Consider the following 22,156-nt stretch of genomic DNA (forward strand, 5'->3'; position numbering starts at 1 on the left):
TGCACATGTGTGCGCATGTATGTATGCATGTGCGGTGCCCCTCTGACCACAGCACCCTGGGCAGTCGCTCATGTTGCCCACCCCTAAGGCTGGGTCTGCCTCAGATATTCATTTAGTCACTTCCTGTCTGTCAGTCTCTTAATTCATGCTGACAAAACCTGAATGTACTGAAGCTGCAGTGTAGTTATTTTGTAGAACATTTCTTTTGCATAACATGTACCATGTTCTGCTCCTGGCAAAGAACTATTATGGACTTATCAGGATAGGGAAGTTACTGCAGAATAAGCCAGGGTATGATTTGAAAGCTTAGTAGATATTCTACACTGTTTCCCTATGGAGACACTCTTATTCCATACAGAGTGCCTACTGCTGTTCACCTAATTCACTTCCAGAGCTACTCTGGACTTTATCCCAGTAGATGGAGCCTAATAAATGATATCTCATCTAAGTTAGCAAGATCCTTCTTGGAGCAGTGGGAATATCCAGAGACCCCGTTCATCCTATCTTTGCAGGCATACCTATGAGTTCAGTACTAGAAACACAAACTCTATAAATATAGGACAGATTCCAGCTGGTATAAACCATGGTAGTTCCATTGACTTTACTGGAGCTGTACAGAAGTTCAGATATGGACCATTATTTTATTTCTTCAAGGTTTTGGATTCCCATCTAAAGGGTGAAACTGTAAATGATCTAAATAATAATTACAAAAAAATACAACACTAGAACTTACTCATAATTGCCTTTCTTGGCTGCTATGTGAAGAGGTAACAGCCCATCCTTATTAACTCTGTTAGCATCTGCACCTTGTGACAAGAGGAACTGCACGATCTTTTCATGTCCATTTTTACAAGCTTCATAAAGAGCAGAGGCCTTATCACTGGCTTGGGTATTGATATCAGCACCTAGAAACAAAGTAAACTTTTATAGAACTAATGACTGGAATCAAATGCATCATTTGAGTGAACAGAACAAGTTTCTGTTATTTTATTTAGATTTCAGTCACAAAACCAACAGGAAGGTAAAGTGACTGCTCATATATTTCCTTTAGAACATTTGCTAGGTATGATAAGAAGGAAGATGGAGAGAAGATAAAAGAATAGTTTATATTTTCCACATTTATTTTGCTAACCAGTAAATATTCTCCCCGGTGCTAAGGGAATGAATGTGATGGGATATTTTTTTGAACTGGCCAGTTAAAAAAACCTCACCCTGTATAAAAACAATAACCATATGACCCACAGGACTATACCTACAATAGGTGCCTGCAGTTAGATTCTGATCATGAGCCTAAGGCCTTTCATCTACATCACAAGAACAATCATATTTGAATGTGGTTGAGGACGAATGATTTTATCTTATGACATTTTCTTGCCTATGTGAACAGCATCCGGTGCAACATATTGGAGAAAGACATATCAGCCTAAAACATGTCCCTGTAACATGGCAGTTAGATACTTTTGAGAAAATAACTTATTCTGAGAAGTTGTTGTTATTTTGGCATACCTTATTCCAAGTTTATTTCAATACCATATTATCTCATGTAAAACATGCATATTTTCCCTCCAGACAAGCCCAAGGAAATTGGGGTGCGTAGTATATGCAAGAAATAGGAATCCCCAGGGGTCTGGAAAATTGGCAGCAGGGGAGCAGTGGCAGTGTTAATTACCATGGTTCCCTGCTGCTAAATCTCCAGACCCCTGAGGAGACCCTAGTCAGATGACATGGCCACACATGCTAGGTTGGGTCAGTGCATGGGATCTGGCCATGGCTGGATCCAACATGTAGCTCCAGACCCAGTTCGCTGGATCAGATTGGTGCTTGGGGTCTGGCCCAGGCCCAGTCTGCCAGATTAGATATTTACCCATATTGCACGGTAAGTTTTTTTTTCTTTAAGATGTTTGTCAAAGCAGGGGGTGCATTATATTCTAGAGCATGCTACATGCGGGAAAATGTGGTATTCCATCAGTCCTAAAGAATTTTTCTGCCTTCTTCAATTCTTTGCCTATGGTGTTAATAATTTTTTTCCAATTACTGGAAAATATTCAGCAAATTAATTAGTCAAGTTGTTTTGGTATACTTAACCAGCTCAGTTATAGCATGGTTAAACGGGCAAACCAGCCAGACCAAGCCATGCTATTACATTGTTGGATCACAACCAGGTTTAAATGTACCTACTTCTGAAGTATAAATTTAGGACCTGAAAGTCCAAGTCAATTTCCAAACTTGGGTTTCCACTGTAATATATTGCATCATCCTGCTTTCAGACCTACTGGTCTACGTGTATGCTAAATAAGAACTGCAACTCACTGGCTTTCTGCATCTAAATTCTGATAAGGAAAATGCCAATCAGTTTCTTTTCTGAAGAAAATATTTTCCTCTTGTCAAGGATAATATTTCCCTCAGTTGAAACATTCAGCAAAGCTTTTGATACGGTCTCCCACAGCATTATTGCAGGCAAGCTAAGGAAGTATGGGCTGGATGAATGGACTCCAAGGTGGACAGAAAACTGGCTGGAGCATTGGACTCAGAGGGTACCATAGTAATCACTGGCTTGATGTCTAGCTGGCAGCCAGTATCAAGTGGAGTGCCCCAGGGGTTGGTCCTGGGGCTGGTTTTGTTTAATGGCTTCATCAATGACCTGGAAGATGGCACAGAGTACACGCTCAGCAAGTTTCAGATAGCACCAAGCTGAGGGGAAGTAGTAGATACTCTGGAGGGTAGGGCTAGGATTCAGTGACCTAGACAAATTGGAGGATTGGGCCAAAAGGAATCTCATGAAGTTCAACAAGGACAAGTGCAAAGTCCTGAACTTAGGACAGAACAATCCCATGTACCAGTACAGGCTGGGGGTTGACTGGTAGGGTGTGCAAAGTGGGCTGTATTTGATTCAGATTCGGTCCAAATCAGGGACAGTGATTTGATTTGTTGATTTGGATCACTTACCCCAATTCAATTCAGCTAAATCCAAATCTGAAGATTCAATGTGGATTCGGAGAATCAGCGATTCAGCCATAAACAAAGCTTTAAATGTTTTTTTCTACGTATATCAAGGTACCAGGTGTGGCTTGTGAACACTGTGATGCTGGGGCAGATGGAGCATCCCACAAGAGTGCAGAGGGGGCCCCTAAATGCTTGGCAGCAAACCCAGAAGTGGACCAGAAGTACTTCCAGTCCACTTCCAGGTCTGCCAGAGAGCATGCAAGGGGGCCCCCCTGCACCCCCCACCAGCTCAGCAATCAGCTGCAGGGGGACCCTGGGTGCCCCCCACAGACAGAGGAGGCACCAGTCGCCCAGCCAAAGAGGCTGGGGGGGGGCCCTGAGCACTCCCTGGAGGACCCAGAAGAGGACCAAAAATACTTCTGGTCCACTTCTGGGTCTGCTGCCAAGCATGCTGGGGAGCCCCCTGTGCTCCTGTGGGATGCTCCAACTGCCCCACCATCGCAGCACTGACAAGCCACCTAGTACCTTGAGGTATGTAGAAAAAACATTTAAAGCTGTGTCTATGTCCGAATCATTGAATCTTTCCAAATCTCTCTGAATTGATTCAGAGGGTTCTCATTTGATTTGGAGAGATTAAAGAGCCTCCTGATTCAAATCAGATTTGGAGATTCTGCCACCAAATTGGGTCGAATCTCCACCAAATCAAATCAGGGACCGAAGCTTTGCACAGCCGTACTGACTGGCTGGGTAGCACCTCTACAGAAAAGGACTTGGGGGTTACAGTGGACAATAAGCTGAATATGGGTCAGTAATGTGCCTTTGTTACCAAGAAAGCTAATGGCATACTGGGCTTCATTAGCAGGTGTGTTACCAGAATGTCCAGGGAAGTGATTATTCCTTTCTATGCAGCACTGGTGAGCCTAAATCTGGAGTACTGTGTTCAGTTTTGGGCCTCCCACTACAGAAAGGATGTGGGCAAATTGGAGAGAGTCCAGCTGAGGACAATAAAAATGTTAAGAGGGCTTAGGGACATGATTTATGAGGGAAGACTGAGGGAACTGGGCTTAACTAATTTAGAGAAGAGGAGACGGAGAGGGGATTTAATAGCAGCCTTCAACTACCTGAGTGAAGGGGGATTCAAAAGAGGATGGAGCTAGACTGTTCTCAGTGGTGACAGATGACAGAACAAGGAGCAATGGTCTCAAGTTGCGGCAAGGAAGTTTAGGTTAGATATTAGGAAGAATTTTCTCATTAGGAGGGTAGTAAAGCACTGGAACAGGTTACCCAGAGAGGTGGCAGACTCTCCATCCTTGGAGATTTTTAAGACCCAGCTAGACAAAGCCTTGGCTGGGATACTCTAGTTGGGGATGGTCCTGCTTTGAGCAGGGGGTTGGACCAGATGATCTCCTGATGTTGCTCCCAACCTAACTTCCTATGATTCTATCTGTGTTGTGTTTGTTTATTTGCAGATACCGTAACTACAAACACAAGGAGAATTTCAAACACAAGACAGAGCTATTTTCTTTAAAATAAATTAAATAAAATCTTTTATTTATAGCAAGCATTGCTCATCATAAACAATGCAACGATATTATTACCCAAGATTCTCAGAAGAGCTTTTATGGCTTGGAACAGCTGGTTTATTTTATTGTATTTTCTCTTGTGCATTTTTCTCCAAATTGAACTTTTAAGGAAATACGAATCTGTAATTGAGCTGAACACAAATCTCATTCAAGTATAGTATTTAAAGTCACAGAGGGAGTACTGATTCAGTGTTATATAAAACAGACTAAGCAATAGAAGCATTTTTGTTCCCTAACACTCATAGTGTGCAATCTATATCATTTTCAAGTATATATTGGTGACAAGACATTTTTCATTTTAACTGTTCTGAGTGCTAATTCATCAATATAATTACAGATGCTGCCCCCAATTCTCATTTACTCTAAGACAGTGGTTCTCAGCTTTTTAGAGTCAAGGTACCCCTTGTTAGACTCAAGACACCCCTTGAAAAATGCCAGCTCTATGCTTTTGCTTGGTTTCTTTTTATTGCAGAGAAATAATAAAGCAATTCTTCTGTTGCAAAGAACTCAGAAAACCCACAACAGGGTTTTCAACACTGTGGATTCCTATTTGAAATCTCTGAGTTTATCTTGTGAATTACATGTAGGTGTTTGCACCCCTAACAGTGTTGTGCAGTATTCTGCAGTACTTTGGCAGTTATCAGTGGACCTTAAAGTGCAACTGTTATAGCTGCACTTCTTTAAGGTCCATTCACATGACTAGGATAAAGTGTAAGTTAGGCCCATTGCATCTCCCAGTATAAGCACAAATGCACAGTACTTATTCACAGAATAAATGGGTCAAAATTACCATTGCTTAACATGGGACTGCTAAAGCAAAGGGGTTTAATTTTACATGCCTCCTAAAATGTCAGGAATCTGCAAAGGTGTCTATGGAAACAGGCACCTGAAAGAGGAATTAGGAACCCACTTAAGAACAGAACACAAGGAGTTGGGAGACTGCAGGAAAGACGTGACTCCTGTAAAAGACCTCTCTGGGGTGGGGAGAGGTACCACAAGATATTAATTCTTGACCTTTTCTGAGAACAAAAAGTTTCTTCTTCCTCTCTTGAGGATGATAAAACATATTCACTCTAGGTCAGATCCTGCTCACTAGAGTTCTTTACAGACTGACTCCTTCCCTGAATACAGAGAGCAGGACTGGGCCTCACCTGAGGACTCTAAAACCCTCACCAACCCTAGCAGCTGGTGCGTTCTGTCTTCAAAGTGATGCACAGGCATTCATTCACTAACTCTGCGGATGTCCCTTTGACATAGGAATGGTAAGTACTAGTGTCGCTATCTGCAAATGGGGACAATGAGAAAGAGGTGACCAGCTGTGTTGAATCTTCCCTCCTCTGTGCCCTTTACTAAAAAGCTGCATCAGAACCACAAAGATTTCAAGGACAGATCCCTCCCCATTGAGGCACCAGCTACTCAAAAAGAGGTGAGAAGAGGAAGAACCAGACTAAGGCCAACCTCCACATAGAAATGTGTGGGATACCCTCCTACAGAATGGGGAGCAATGCATTTCCTCTATGTTCTGAAGGGGTTTAGGAATTTTTTTACCTTCCACAAGCACAGTATCTTCCGCACTGCTGGAGGGCCAGAACTCCCTGCTGTCCTATTCAGGGCTGTGGCTAAAAGCCACAAGATGGAGCCTCTTAACCATGAAAAAAATACTTCTAGAATAAAATATCTCTATGAACTCTTGGAAGTGGTGTAGCCATGTTGGTCCAAGAAATATATAAAGAGACAAGGATATTTTTGGTGGTCTTTTATTGTGCTAGGGAGACATTTTAGTGAAGCTTTGGAGCACTAAGTGGACCTGAGATAGAACATTTTGTACCTGAAAGCTTATCTAATATCTTTCCTAACTACACAGTTGGCCTGATAAAAGATATCACCAAAATATCCTTGCCTACAAACATCGGACACCTCCAGGGAAGCAGCCAGGCTAATCTGCACATCACAGTGCAACACTCTCACAAAAGGACTCTGAGTTACGCAGGAGAATAAACTTCCACTCTCTACCTCCTCTGTGCAAAATGCAGTTTCTTTTCTACCTAGGAGACCTTTCACAATCTTTGATTTCTCCTCAGCCTGAAGAAGGTTGTACATACCCAAAAGCTTGAAAAGAAAGACCTTTTTTCACTACTGTTTAGTTGGTCTAATAAACAATATCACCTCTGACCCAAAAGCTTTGTGTATGCTTTGACCATGACATTCATCCCTTGCGGCACATCATGGAAAAGTTTTCAGAAGTAGACTGCAGCAACACAGCAGTGGGGAAATTTCTTTTCCCACTTCATGCCTTGCAGATGTTCATTAACAGGTTAGTGTTGGCTCTAACTCTTGGTTTTGATTCCCTGTTTATGTTTTTTTGTTACATGTACAGGCTATTTATGTAGTGCAAAGATTGCATCCAAATCAGGTGCCCAGGACTGCTGAATACACAATCATAGTATGCTAGCATTCTAACCAGCAGCACACTCCAGCAAAGTCCCCCCTTAACCAGGCAGACTACTCTTGCTAGTAGCTCCCCAGAGCAATCTGGGGTGTTTTCTATTTTTATAGATTTCATAGATCTTTAGGGTCAGAAGGGACCTCAGTAGATCATTGAATCCGATCCCCTGCCCTGGGCATGCCTGTCCTGTAAAAACCAGGGCTCAGAACCTTTATCAACGTGATCCGGTGTCCATCTGAGGACTGAAAAGATGACTCATGCACATTTGTGGGCCTCTTGTTGAATATTTAGGCTATACTGAGTAGATCAAATGAATCGTAATTGCTGTACTCACCACACTTAGCAAGGTATCGCAAAGCATCTAACTGCCCACTCTCTGCTGCCACAAATAAAGGGGTGATCCCATAAGCATTTGTGGATTCAATCTTGGCTCCCCCTTTGATCAAGATATCAGTGATTTCCAGGTCATTCCGAGAGACGGCCTCATGGAGAGCTGTCCAACCCCGATTGCACCGGTGGTTTGTGTCGGCATTGTACTGCACCAGCAGCCTCACAGCTTCTACATTCCTGCGTTCACAGGCTGTCTCAACAAAAGGGAAATCATTTATGACAAACTTTTCAAGAGGTCACTAATCCTGGGCTTCTCAGATCTAGGATGCCACATCTAAGACATTCTAGAGGCCAATGTTCCTAGAATGACAGGCCACTTTCACAAACCCTGGCCATAACATACTGTACATTGTAAATTGACAAAGGCCAGGACTACCCATGGCAATATTTTTCTAAGTAAGCGTATAAATTTCCATGAAGGAATCACCTATTTGTGTTGATTTTCTCCATGGATACAGCTCCCACTCACACTGGTGAGAGTCATAGGCACTGAATAGAGAGTATGAGACTCAACATTGCAGCGGTCACCTGTGCGTCACCTATGCGTAGCAGTTTTGCATGTTTCAGTTCAGGCATACAGCTAACGTGAGACATTTTTTTCATTGTTACATTTTCATTAATCTTTCATCATCATAGTAGAAGGTGGGCAAACAGATTCTGCATCAAGACTGGTAAAATTCATCAAGTTCTGGGGCAGTGCTTCTATATTATATTTTGTGTTTGTTATTCCCTGTTTATTGAAAAGTGAAAAAACTCTCAAATCAAGCAGATTCTTTAAGAGCCAGATTTTTAGAATCACCCATCCTAAGATGGATGGCATCCAAAATTAATGGCCACATCCATGTTTGGATCTATACATTTTGCTTAAAAAAATTAAAATTAGACCACTAGGAAGCATCTATTGACCTAGAAGGCAATGCAGAGTAGAACCTTACAGACTAACTGGTTCAGAGAAGCATATGCTTTCAAAGGTAACAGCCTACTATGTCAGATACTATCTGATCAAGTAGCATAAGATAAAGGAGGTTGTTGCCTATGAAAGCTTATGCCTCTTTGAACCAGATAGTTTCTCAGGTGCTACCCTGTCCTGCCCTCTGCCTGACTTCAGATTAACACAGCTAGCTACCTCTCTCTACTCACTGAAGTAGAGATGCACCACAATATTTAAGAGATCAGAGATTTTTTTCCTTCACCAAACTCTATGACGCCCTTGAGTTTATTTAATTTTGTTGAATATAGCATACTGTTCACATAACAGCAATGCAGCAGATACATGGTAAGGAAATGTACCGCTTATATATATTGTTATAGCCTTTTATGGCACATTTAACTCTATGCTCACACCATTGGTGAATGATCAATAGCTTCAGACATTTTTGCTGTGATATACAATGAATACTTAGAATTGTGGCTTCAAGTAATAATAATAATAAAAAAAAAAATGTATCCACACTGAAACAACAAGGGCCTGTTTTTCAGAAGGGCTAACATCCAAACTCCACTTAAAGTCAGTGGGAACTCAGCCTCTCTGAATACCAGGCTTTTTACCTTTATAGAGTGGAGTCTCTCTGGATTTGTTCGCAATATCAGGTTCAGCTCCAGCTTGTAGCAAAGTAAGCAGACAGTCCAGATGTCCTCTGTATGTTGCTATATAGACTGCTGTCTCTTCCTGAAGAGTACGCTGATCAATGGTTCCAGGATATGCTGTTCAGGAGTCATTGGTCCACAGTTAGTAAAGCATGAAGCACACATGCATCTGCCACTGAAAGCGACTGTTTCCAATCATTGTGGGACAGGTATTATTATAAATGTAAAACATTCAATGGTAGGAAATTACTCAGCACCTGGATTTCAAAGTGAAAAAAATTACCAAAGTTCATTTAGACACTCAGAACCTCTCTGATAAGAATCATTTTTTAAAAACTGAGGCTCATAGTGTAGTTCTAGTCACAAGGTTAAGCTCTCTAGTCTCACATTACAACTAGGAGAAGGCATATTATGCAAACAGCACCTCAGTTGGCAGCAGGGGGCTGAGAAGGCACTCACACAGGGATCAGGAGGGTGAAAATTGTATTTGCCAGCGCTGGCAGTGCCTTGTTGGATAAATTAGAAATAAAACTGACAGAGGTCAGGGTACAGGTCAGGCAGTGCTAGAGCCTTTCATTTATGGACAGTAAGTAGTATGCCTCCTGCTTTTGTATCTTAGCACACAGTGGATATGTCTACACGAGCTGTTTACTGCAGAGTTGACTGATTAGCTTTTCAGTAAACATTTCAGCATCTACACATGTGCCCCTGTTAGGGTGCAGGAAACTAAAAAACTACAAGTACTACCCTGCTGTGGAGTTTTTTCATGCACAGCAGTGCACATGTAGATGCTGACCCAGCTGGCTGGGGCACGAGGGTGCTTCAGTTGGGGGGGTTGCCTACCAGCTAGCCCCCCACTGAAGCACCCTTGTGCCCCAGCCAGCCCCTCCACAGCACACTGAGCCTGGTAGGAGCAGCCCCAGGCTGGCAGGCTGACTCCCCAGATCTGTTGCCAACAGAGGCTGCTCCGCCCTGGCTTATTGTACTCCAGCCCAGGCACACGTATAAATGGTGTGCCCAGGAGTTTCCCAGGAGCAATGCATTCCAGAGCAATAAGTTCTAGAGTTTATTGCTGTACATGAATGACACATGTAGATGCACCCAGTGTTTCCATTTGGATGTTGTAATTCAGCTTGGCTGGGAAACAAGAACTCTGTTTCTCAGAATATGTTGATTTTGAAATTCATTTTTGTGACAAATAAATTAGATCAGGCCCCCAGAATAGCCAAAAGCCCAATGAGCGTGGCAGCTTCCCAGAATGTAAGAGACTCAGATTCAAGTCCCTGCTCTGATGCTGGCACAGAAAGGACTTGAACTTCAATATACCTCACCTCAGAGGAGCATCCTAACTATAAGACTGCTAGTGATTGGACTTCACTCTCTCTCCAAATATTCCATCCTGAGCTTCAGAAACTCTTCCAATGGACTGATGGAAAAAAAGAGTCTTTTGGAATATTCCTGACCAGGTCTAATGGCAATGCCCAAACCTGTACATTTTGTTTGTGAGGACCCCATAAGCCTTCAAAAGCCCAGACAATTTGGGGTTTTTCATAAATAAAGTAGGCTAAGAACATGCTGTGAATTTACTTTAAAACAGGTTAAAATAGAAGAAGGTGACCAGTAAATTAGATTAAAATGTTTAAAAAGTCATTTGTCTCTAGTCACTGGTAATTTAAAAAGCTACTAAGCAGCAGCAGTTCAGTGGGAATTTGGAATCAGCACTCTGCAAATAGTCCACCATCAGGCTTTAACTAATCAATGCCAAATTGTCCATTGGTATTCATTGGTGTAGCTCCATTGACTTCTGTGGAATTATGCTGATTTATACCAGCCAAGATCTAGTCTCTTATATTTTACCCTAAAAAACATAGCTATATGGGGCAAGCCAATATCAACCCAGAAAAGCAAGATGTCATTCAACTCCTAAGAGTTTTATATTATTTTTCATAGGTTTTAACCTACTTATTCAACTCAAGACTCCTCCAAAGTCAAACAGCCCATTGGGCTAGTATGGTGAAGACAAACTAGTTCCTATACCCAATGACACATAAGGGAGTGATGTGGTCAGCATCACATCTGGACACCTTTAACTCCACTGCCCAAATGACCAGATACCCATTTACAGCTGCGCCAACTGAGGGCAGCCTAGAGAAGGTCTTGAATTCATAGATTTCATAGATTTCATAGACATCAGGGCTGGAAGGGACCTCGGGAGATCATCGAGTCCAGCCCCCTGCCCAAAAGGGCAGGAAGTCAGCTGGGGACATAGGATCCCAGCAAGATAAGCATCCAATTTACTCTTGAAGGTGTTCAGTGTAGGTGCTTGAACCACCTCCGCTGGCAGACTGTTCCAGACCTTGGGGGCTTGGACAGTAAAGAAATTCTTCCTTATGTCCAGCCTGAAACGGTCTTGCAGGAGTTTATAACCATTCGAACCCTCCCGAACCCTGAAGAGACATCTTAACTAATCTGCCACTGCACACCAGCACTTATTCATATAGGCTGAAATGAATGCATCTGTACAAAGCTTGAATAAAGGCATGTCTTTGGATGAAGACTGGAGAGGTTATATTTCCTGCTTTTTGGCCAATCTTTTTTGTTCATCTCCCATTTTTAATCATTAAAAAAGCTTACTAACCTTTTTGCAACAGTTTCAGGCATCCTACTTCACCATAGTAGGCTGCTTCATGCAGGGGTAACCATCCATCTTTGTTAGGTTCAGAAAGGTTTTTTCCTGATTTCATCATGTTAAGCACAGCATTTTCATCTCCATCCTTGATTGCTACTGCTACTGGATCTGGCTCTCTTTAAAACAATGTTGAAATTTTTTTTACATCATACAAAGCTCATTGTAGTAGTATTAGCAATACCAATCCAATAAAAACTGGGGAAACCCCGCAACCTAACTATACTACCTAAAACTGTCAAGATTTGTTCTGACATGGGGCAAAATGATAGCAATAGAAATTAGCTCTAGACTACTGTAGAACAGTGTTTCTCAACCTGTGGATCGTGACCCAAAAGTGGGCCACAAGAATATATGAAAGGGTCATAAATAAACTTTAAAAATGTATCAGCAGACTTTAAAAATGGGTTCTCCTTTAAAGAAGAAAAATGTGGAGTTTCATTCTGCAAGGGGATGCTTAGGTCCCCATATTCCCTGCCCCCCATGCTACACATCCACCCCCTACCCACTAGGGGGCTGGGAGTGGGGGCAGGGGGCACTGGCTCAGGAGTGAGGGCCACTGGGTCAGGACTGGTCACTGATATTTACAAATGGATCCTGGTACAAAAAAGGTTGAGAACTACTGCTCTAGACAATATTATACCTTGACTTTAGCAGGGCTTTTGATCCAGTGTCCCACAACATTCTTGCAAAGAAGCTGACGAAGTATGGGTTGGATGAATGGACTTTAAGGTGGACAGAAAACAGACTGAACTGTCAGGCTCAGAGGGTAGTAATCAGTGGCTGGATGTCTGGTTGGCAGCTGGTGTCAAGTAGAGTGCCCTAGGGGTTGATTCTGAGGCTGGTTTTATTCAATATCTTCATTAAGACCTGAAAGATGGGATGGAGTGCACCCTCAGCAAATTTGCAGATAATACCAACCTGGGGGGAGTAGTAGACATGCTGGAGGGTACAGCTAAGATTCAAAGATCTTAACAAATTGGAGGATTGGGCCAAAAGAAATCTCATGAGGTTCAATAAAGACAAATGCAAAGTCTTGCACTTCGGACTGGACAATCCTATGCACTGCTACAGGCTGAGGGCTGACTGGCTAAGCAGCAGCTCTGCATAAGAGGACTTGGGAGTTACAGGGGACAATAAGCTGAATATAAGCCAACAGTGTGCCCTTGCTGCAAAGAAGGCTAATGGCATACTGGGCTGCATTAGTAGGAGCGCTGCCAGGAGATCAAGGGAAGTGATTCTTCCCCTCTATTTAGAACTGGTGAGATCACATCAGGAGTACTATGTCCAGTTTTGGGGCCCCAACTACAGAAAAGATGTAGACAAATTAGAGAGAGTCCAATGGAGGATAACAAAAATGGTTAGGGGGCTGGAGCACATGACTTCTGAGGAGAGGCTGAGGGAACTGGGCTGAGAGGGGGTTTTAACTCTCAGCCTTCAACAACCTGAAGGGGGGTTCCCAAGAGGATGGAGATAGACTGTTCTCAGTGGTCAAGCTGAGGGACACAGGGGTACAGGTGGTCTTCTCATCATTCCTCCCAGTGAGTGGATGTGGAATACACCATGAGACCTGCATCTGGGATGTCAACTTGCAGCTTCGGGAATGGTGTCTCAAGGTGAGCTTCGGCTTTCTGTACCACAACCCATAGTTCAGAACAACAGACATGCTTGGGTGGGATGGGCTTCACCTCTCCCTCAAAGGTAAGCGTGTGTTCTCTTTCAGGTTATCTGATCTCCTCCGGCGGGCTTTAAATTAGGGTCATAGGGGGAGGGGGAGGAAGAGGATTGAGGGAGCCACAGAACACCGAACCAAGAGAGACACCCACAAGAACAGCCCAGCCAAGACAGGCGATGAGCACAAGATATACCCAGGTAAGAGACAGGGGCCTGGATAGTCCTGGGATTGAGAAGACAGTGCATATACCTTCAGGAGGACTTAAATGCCTCTACACTAATGCTCATAGTATGGGGAACAAGCAGGAGGAACTTGCCCTCCTGCTAGCTAACACAAACCCAGACACGGTGGGGCTCACTGCAACTTGGTGGGATCCAATGCACGACTGGGGATCTTGGAGTCACCATTGATTCCAAAATGAACATGGGCCGGCAGTGTGAGGACATGGTCAGGAAGGCTAACCGCAGCTTGTCATGCATCCATAGATGCATCATGAGCAGATCCAAGGAGGTGATCCTCCCCCTCTATGCGGTACTGGTGAGGCCGCAGCTGGAGTACTGCGTCCAGTTCTGGGTGCCACACTTCAAGAGGGATGTCGACAGCATGGAGAGGATCCAGAGGAGGGCCACTCGCATGATCAGGGGGCAGCAGGGTAGGCCCTATGAGGAGAGGCTACGGGACCTGAACCCATTCAGCCTCCACAAGAGAAAGCTGAGAAGGGATCTGGTGGCTGTCTATAAACTGGCCAAGGGGGACCAGCAGGCAATGGGAGAGTCCCTGTTCCCCCAAGCACTACCGGGAGTAACAAGGAATAATGGCCATAAGTTGACTGAGAGTAGATTCAGGCTAGACATCAGCAGACACTACTTCACAGTCAGGGCGGCTAGGATCTGGAACCAACTTCCAAGGGAAGTGGTGCTGGCTCCTACCCTGGGGGTCTTCAAAAGGAGGCTGGATGAACACCTTGCCAGGGTCGTTTGACCCCAGCATCCTTTCCTGTCCAGAGCAGGGGGTTGGACTTGATGATCTGCTCAGGTCCCTTCCAACAGTCTCTCAGTCCTTTGAGTAAGAATTAGTTGCATAATTAGAGGATATGAGGAACTGCAACTTTCAGTGGTTGTAGTGTGAGCTAGATGGAATTAGCTGTTACATTATGCAGCGGCTCATGTTATATAGTGCTCAAACACTGAATGACACAAACCTCTGCAAGACTCCTTTATTCTGAGTAATTTAGGAACAATGACTGTTACCAGGAGTAAAAACTCAGGAAAATGCTGTAAGTGAAGGGACAGAGGTGGAAAAGCCTCTCAAGAATTGAAAATCTCTAGAAATGTAAAGGGTAACTGGAAAAGCTCCAAACAGCACTTCACACTTTATCTGCAAGCAAGGGGTTCTTACCCAAAGGTAGGCAGACAGAAGGTAGCCATATTTTTAGCTGTTACTGGTCCTATAGCCTTTGATATTTGTAATAGCTAAGGAAGCAGCCTATGAAACAGAAGTTCGGGTGGTGTGCTCCATGAAAAAGGAAACATAAGAGAAAGAAGTGTTTTATTCCAGTGGACAAAAAAGAAACCAAGAAAACATGGAAGTAGTAAATGACATAAGGCTGAGGAGCCGATCTAGCTCTTTTGCTCATCTGGGTCCCTGATGGGGGACCAGACTGAGATTAGGATCCAAGGCAAAAGACTCAGAGGGAGTCTGCTGGAATCCTTGAGCCTTGAAAAGCAACTAAAATTTTTCAAACAAATAAAATCATTCAGTCCAGACTGAAGCTCATGAAGACCACCTATGTCTCTGAAGACATTATAATGAATCCAATGTTCTATAAGAGAAGAGATATGAGGCAGAAAAATATGTAGAGCTCAAGGGTGGAGTCCACCAAGTGTGGTACATGAAGCTGAACAGACTGTGGCAATCAACACAAACCAAAACAATGCCTGGAGTTTGGAAAAAAGCTACAAGAGCTGCAATGGACTACATCATTTCTCATAGTTACACCGTTTGCTAACACTGGGAGAGTATACACAGCATGGTCAAAGAGGATGATATAACACCAGTGAGCCAGAGAAATTCTTCATAGGATCAATGGACCATGCTGCATTAGTTCCAAAAGGACATTTATTAATTTTAAACTGGATGCAGGGCACAAGCCAATTTGGTGCCAGAAACAAGTGTTATCAATCCTGAAGGAAAAGGCTTTGGCCAGTTTAGGGCTTACAGTGATGACCTTAGACACATACTGAATACACACACTTACAGTTTGTGATTATTTTATTACATGCTTAAGAGGAACATGAGTTAGAGGAATAAACAAAACATTCTAAAAGAAACAAGATACCACAGAAATAAGTTCCCATTACTGGATAGCAAACATGTCAAGGCTTTGGTCTCAGTAAAAAGAAACATCATTGGCAGGGCCTGAGTTCAGAAAATTAAAAAAGCATTTGAAGTTTTCCAAGGGGTAGGAAAGCTCTCAGCAGAGAAAGTGTAGCTGAAAAAGCCCAACTGTCTTGGACTCTGTTCCCTTGATCTCCTTCAAACTGAATACAAATGCAGGAAAGATTTGAGGGCTGCAGGTGTTCTTTTTAGAGCATTTAACAAAAATGCAGTGAAAGAAGTGCAGGGCTAAATTACAGGCACGTCAGTTTGATAATGCTCATCCAGACCCAGATGAATGATGACAGTGATGCCAGAAACACTACTGAGAATCAGATCCTGAAGAAGGTAATAAAAATTACTAAACACAGATTAACAAGACCAGCCTATTTCTAGCCCCTATTTTCAATTTAAGGAGGGGTTCTCAGGACCAGCCAGGATTTTGTTGAAAAACAGTGGGAACAGTAAAAAGATTTTAAACATGAAGCTCATTTAGGAATGAAGAAATCTTAAAGAAGGGCCAGAGGAATTTTATACGATCCTCAGTATAAAATATAGGCCAAATCCAGTGACAAAGCCCATACTAGTGGCAAAGGAAAAATTAGGTCACTGGATCAAAATAGACATCTTATTGTTTACATAGTTGGAAAAAAGTTCTTGTCTTAGATTACTATTCTCAGGACTTTGAGATAGCCTTATTAAAACATATTAGAACTAAACAAGTGATTGTGCATATCAGATCTATTTTTGTTAGATATGCTATACTGGACACAATAATGTTTAAGGATCACAGTTTAGAGGGCATGAATTTTACAGTGAAATAACACAAGATCCCATTATCCTATAAAACGAGTTGAAGGAAAATGGTATAAAAATAATGAAATGTCTTTTAAAAAAAGGTGTGGAAACGGGCCCTCAGCCACACTGTATGCTGTCAAGTTGCAGAATAGCATCATGAAGCAGGGGCTGCCACCTATTGACATTTTGTTTGACACAAAAATGAAAACAAAAATGCCTGAACTATTAGAAGCAGATGTCAGAGCCACTGGGGATTTGCTGACATTGTAAGATACAGATAAGACAAAATAAAAAACGTTATGTGAGTTGAGGTCCTGGGACCTGCCACCACTTCATGAACATGATACTATGAATATGATGAGAAATGATGGTTGCACACAGCAGTAGAGTCACAAGAGATTCCCCCACAGTCATGTGAGATCTTTTCCAGGAGCAAGACACAATAATAGATGCAGCTACCCTGGGATAGATAGACTACCAGTCTATTCCTCATCCTGATGTACCTTATAGAAACTGTTGTAAGTGCATGTCCAGGTCCTTCCAAATACACAAGTATTCAAGTCACATTACTACTAACAGAGACAGAAAAAGGTAGTTGTCTATCATCATCATCATCATCATCACAGCACTCTGGAATCCTCATCCTGAATGGGGACCCCACTATGCTAAGTGCTGTAGAAACATGAAACAGAAATAGCACCCTAATGGATTAAAATTTGAGCATAAGGCACTTACTGATGGATACAGATGGATAGAGGAGCACAAGAAGACCATATTGAGAGGAAAAGATTTCAAAGGGTCATTGGTGTTACTAGCATATGGCTCACAGGTCAAGGGGTGGTGAGCAAGTGCTAATTCTGAGCACTTCAATAAAAAGAAGTTGTTAGACACCTGGGTGAAAGCACTTTTAGTTGAGTGTAACAGCAGGCAGACTGGAGAGAGTCTAGGGTGGAATGGAAGGAGAGGAACGCCAAGACAGTCCAATAAGCTACAGACAAAAGCAAGAGGAGATGAGGGTTGGGTTGTCTCAGCTGGCAAAAAGCCTGTTTGCATTGTGAGAAGAGCTGGAAGAAAATTTAGGTTGCTCTTTTCTACATCAGAGGCAGAAATGCTGGCCTGTACTCTCTGCCCACCTCCTGCCTGGAGACATTGGGGCTCTACCCAGGCAGAGTGCCTTGGACCACCACTGTGTGGGCATTACAGTGACATGCAAGGAGCAGGCAGGTGTTTGCGCACACATCACTTTCACAGGAGAATGGGCATCGTTTGGGCCAGATTCTCTCTTTCCTTTTACCTGTCGGATCTTCTGTATCAATCAGTTGTTCCTGGTAACAGCTATATTCAGTCAAGCATATTTACAGTCTTGTAAATATTTACAAGGAAGAAATCTAGCCAGCAGGGACAAAGCCAGAAATGACAGCTGCTACCTTTGGGCGGGTGAGAGAGACACGGAAGACCAGACTCCAAAGAGAAACACAACAGCCCCTTTTAAAATCCTGGAATGGGAGGTGTACCCTTAAGGCAGAGAGCCAAGGAGTCTGGCAGTATCTTGAAGGCATTTACCAAAGACGCTCACAAGGATCAGAGTTTTTAACTTGGATCTGATGGCCCTTGACATGTTTATTTTCCTGGTTTCCTGACTTGAACTATGAACTTAACACAAATGCAGTTTAAAAATAACACCAGCCTGATTCATTTACTATTCTGACATGAAAGCCAGCATGCATATAAATAAATCACAACCTAAACATCCCTTTTCCTCTACCCCTTGTCATATCAGTGCTGTCAAAGTTCACAACAGACCATGGACATGTGTACTGGGGGAGTGATGGGGGCTTAAGAGGCAGCTCTCCCATGAGTGTGTGGGGGTTAGCGAGAATCGGGGGAAGGACAGGCAGGTAGGCTATCAACAAGATGCTATGTCATACATAATGTGGTGACTCCCCCTTCACTATCACACCCACCCAGAAGTCTCCAGCTGGATAGGGAGGGCAAGTAAAAAACAAGACTTACTTTGAGCAAGAGAGAGAGGGAGGGAGACACTTACACAGGCTGGGATGAGGTGAACAGGCTGCCGTCGTATCTCCGTCTAACTCCCCACGATGCGCCCAAGCTGGAAGGGTGACCACGGCCTCCGGACTGTGCTGCCAACCTGGTGTAATGATAGCATGAATGAAACAAAGAGAAATACTCTGAATAGGAGAAGCAGGTCATGTTCAGGCCCCTTCAAGGCAGAGGCTGAGACACAGAAGGAGAAAGAAAGACAGAGCCTGCTGCTGGGCTTTGAATGAAAGCAGATGGCCACGGCTTGCTCTGTGCTGGACTCAGCTGCTCTCTCAGCTCGAGATTATTTTTGGCCCTCCTAAGATACGTCAGGGGATTCAAATGACCATATAAGACAACAAGGAGGTTGCTCCCCTACCACACAGGAAGCAGATATGAGGCTAGATGACATTCTTCACCTTGAGAAAAAAGAGGATTTGAGAGTACAGTCACAAGAACAGGGGTTAAAATAGTGCCCTGAGCACTGTGCATTCAAGAACAGTCCTCATGCTGGCCTCCAAAGTACCAAGGACACAAGAGGGTCATAGACCAACCATGACCTACCCTTAGGTTTCCCCTTGTGGGAGTCCAAACCCTCTGGGCAGGGGCAGCAGAGAGCCAGTCCATAGGTAAAGCAGCAAGTGCTGCACTTTGCTAAACCAGCAAGTGGCAAGGGACCTTTCTGAAATATAAAGTCAAAGCTGGCAAACGTGACCATATTCTGCAACATATCAGTCCCTGCTCACAGACTATGCCAAGCAGTGTGCCAAGGCCTCACACCAGATCTTATGTGAGGCTCCACAGAAGAACACTTCCCCGCATCCAGGCACCACCACAGGTGTTATTGGTTATGAACAATTTACTATGGATTTAAAAGGGGAATTTTATCATGCACCAGCTGCTTCATGGTAACTACCCATGTGTGTACCCATGGTAAGTGGAAACTCTGCTGCAGCAGCTTAATTGTTAATGCAAGTGAGGTACTAAGGTTTAGCTTGCATTCACCATGGGTTCAGAGCATGCTCATGGGCAGTTGCCAAACAGCAGTTGACAGTACAGTCTCAACCCTTTTACCCTGCAGTAATTTGTTTGTATATTTACATGATCTAATGATAGCAGGTAAGAAACTGGCACCATCAGAGTCAAGAGGATATTTGCCATTGACTTTAGGAGGATCAGAATTTCACTCTGCCTCAGTGCCAACAAGCTATCCGGGACTTGAACAGCCAATGCAAATCAAACAATAGTAAGCGGGACTTCCTAAAATTAAAGTTAATTACCCGCATAAAACTTGCTTTAGAGGATTTGAAATGGACTGTTTGGGGGGTTTCTGGTAATGTTAAAAAATAATTTTCCCCATTTTTTATATTTTCCAAAAAAAAATAAAAATGCTTAAAAAATTACAAGGACTTGTACACCAAAGCTTGGGCACTGGTTCCACACACAACATTGTATGTGGAGGGTATGTGCCAACCAAAGGTGGCATACAGGCCTGTGGAAGTTATCTTCATGTACAGGTCAGAGTTTGAATTTAAGCAATCATATGAAACAAATTTTGCAGTACCTAAGGTCATGTGCCTTGGCTGCAAGGTAAAGATACCTTAAGTTGGCTCTGAGCACACTAACTCCAGCACAGGAAGCATTATAAATCTGAGTTTAATAGTGCCACGGCTAATTAGCTTAATTTATCATCATAGTTAATTGACCTGACTGATTGAGGTATTGCACTTATGTGGTTATGCTGCTTCAGATCTAATGCTTGTGTGTGCAAATACTAGCTCAGGTGTCTGCTGGTGCTGTCTTGCACCCTAAAGCCATGACCTAGAACTTGTCTATGGCAGTGTTTTAGATATGTATTTTGTCTGGTCTGTGATTTCTTTTGCATAGGGAAAACATAAAAAATATTCTGCTTTCCACATGGACTTTTTTCTTTAAAATTTTGCATGCCTCACCTGAATACCATAGTCTGTGGAACTTAAGATACACTTTTAAAACAAAATTTCCTCTAAAAATGGCCTGTGTAATAAGTCTGGGTTTAAAAAAAGGTAAAAGGTTTTTTATGCGCCGTAGTGATGGTATCCTTGTAAACGCATCTTTATTTGAGGGTTCATTTTTTTCTTAAGTTGATGATCAGAATATTTAGGTGTATTTTAAGTTCCAGAGTATCTTACATTTGAAGAAATATTGTGGCTCTAATTCAGGAAAGTGCCACATTCCTTGGGGGGCTCTGGGACATGCTTCATTGAGTAAGAGTTGTTTCAGTGCTGGACTGGCCCATTTTTTCACACATATGCAACTTTTAGCAGACAGTCTGGCCTAGATTCCTATTTAATTAACACTTGTGTAATTCCAAAGTAATGTCAATGACTTCAGTGGAGCCATCTCAGATTTAAACCAATAAAACTAAGATTAGAATCTATATGTTTCAAGCCTGTTTTATACAACTATTTGAGAAGAATGTTTTCCTTTTTCATCTGTTTTTTTTGCCTTCAGTGTGGTCTCTGTGAAGACCCCATGTCATTCACTCACCTGTGCCAAGGGTAAAGCTGTTGTGGTGGATTATGAGGGCAGGGCCGATTGGCTATGGTTGGCTCTCCCGGGGCTGTCATGACTGATTTCTGATGACTTTGGGCAGCTGACTGACCTGAGGGATCCTCTTCCAAGCTCCGTTGTATGGCCAGTTGAATAAGATCGTCTTCACTCATGCTACTGTACAGACTGTACTCCTCAGAACCTATTATTTCTCTTTGCGTCTTTGCTGTGGTTGTAATCTGCGTGGCCATGCTCTGCTCACCTATACCACAGAATAGGAACAAAGTATACAATAAAAATATGGACACTAAGCAAATGAAGTTCAGTTATGCTGTATGCTGGGTCAGCTTTGTTCCTTCATGTTTATTGGGTAGGATTCTTAACCCAGGAGAAAACATTTTGGGGACTGCACTAATAGAATGAACATTGCAACTTAATGGAGTTGGATTTCTTTCTTTCCTTTTTTGTTAGACTACTTGCAGTTCAACTTTGTGGCAGCAGCTGACATGTCTCTTGATATATATGGAGGAAGTTACAAGAAGTGAAGCATAAGGCAGGTTTTCCTTTGTTTATTTAGAGTTATACTACTTCAGGTAAAAAAAAAAAGCAGAGGACATCACCAAGGGATTAAGAGGACACCGTTTACAAATGAATCTTATTTAAAATAACAACATGTCTCCGTCTGTGTTATTCATTGGCCACTGATTACTGAAGACGAAAAAATGTTGAAGTTGCTGGGCCAGACCGCCAGCTGATGTAAAGCAGCATAGCTTTATTGAACTGACCTGCTCTATACTTCTCACCATTTATTCGCTGAAATCACTTTGTGTTTTACTTGGCTCCAACAGCCAAAAGAGACTAATGGGTTGTTGTACAGTTCTTCCTCCCTTCCCCTTTCATAGTACAAAGCACAAGGTCATGAACTTAAGGACGTAGAACAAGAGGTTCTGCTAATAGCTGGAGGCTTATCAATTGGAAACCACAGAGAAGGAGACACAATTCTGGTCAGCCGTGTCCAAGAAAGATGAATTCAAATGGGAGCAGGTGCAGAGAAAGGCTGCTAGGATGAGCAGAGGAATGGAGAGCCTATATTATGA

General features: G+C 42.9%; 1 protein-coding gene across 4 annotated transcripts in view; it reads right to left on the bottom strand.

Moving 5' to 3' along the window:
* ASB2 (ankyrin repeat and SOCS box containing 2) overlaps window positions 1-22,156 on the bottom strand; it is a 49,586-nt gene that overhangs the window by 19,518 nt on the left and 7,912 nt on the right. For 2 of the 4 annotated variants that reach the window (XM_090033916.1, XM_090033918.1), the window contains exons 3-8: window positions 21,057-21,316; window positions 18,532-18,636; window positions 11,588-11,754; window positions 8,911-9,066; window positions 7,307-7,552; window positions 734-905 (exon numbers count right to left, since the gene is read on the bottom strand). In XM_090033916.1, the coding sequence (XP_089890042.1) occupies window positions 734-905; window positions 7,307-7,552; window positions 8,911-9,066; window positions 11,588-11,754; window positions 18,532-18,636; window positions 21,057-21,316 (1,106 nt within the window). Of the gene's footprint in view, window positions 1-733; window positions 906-7,306; window positions 7,553-8,910; window positions 9,067-11,587; window positions 11,755-12,278; window positions 12,494-18,531; window positions 18,637-21,056; window positions 21,322-22,156 lie in introns of those variants that run through there. The other 2 variants (XM_090033919.1, XM_090033920.1) reach the window with 2 other exon arrangements.

The sequence above is a fragment of the Crocodylus siamensis genome, chromosome 2 (genome assembly GCF_052110815.1).
Source record: "Crocodylus siamensis isolate JL-2025a chromosome 2, ASM5211081v1, whole genome shotgun sequence".
NCBI lineage: Eukaryota > Metazoa > Chordata > Crocodylia > Crocodylidae > Crocodylus > Crocodylus siamensis.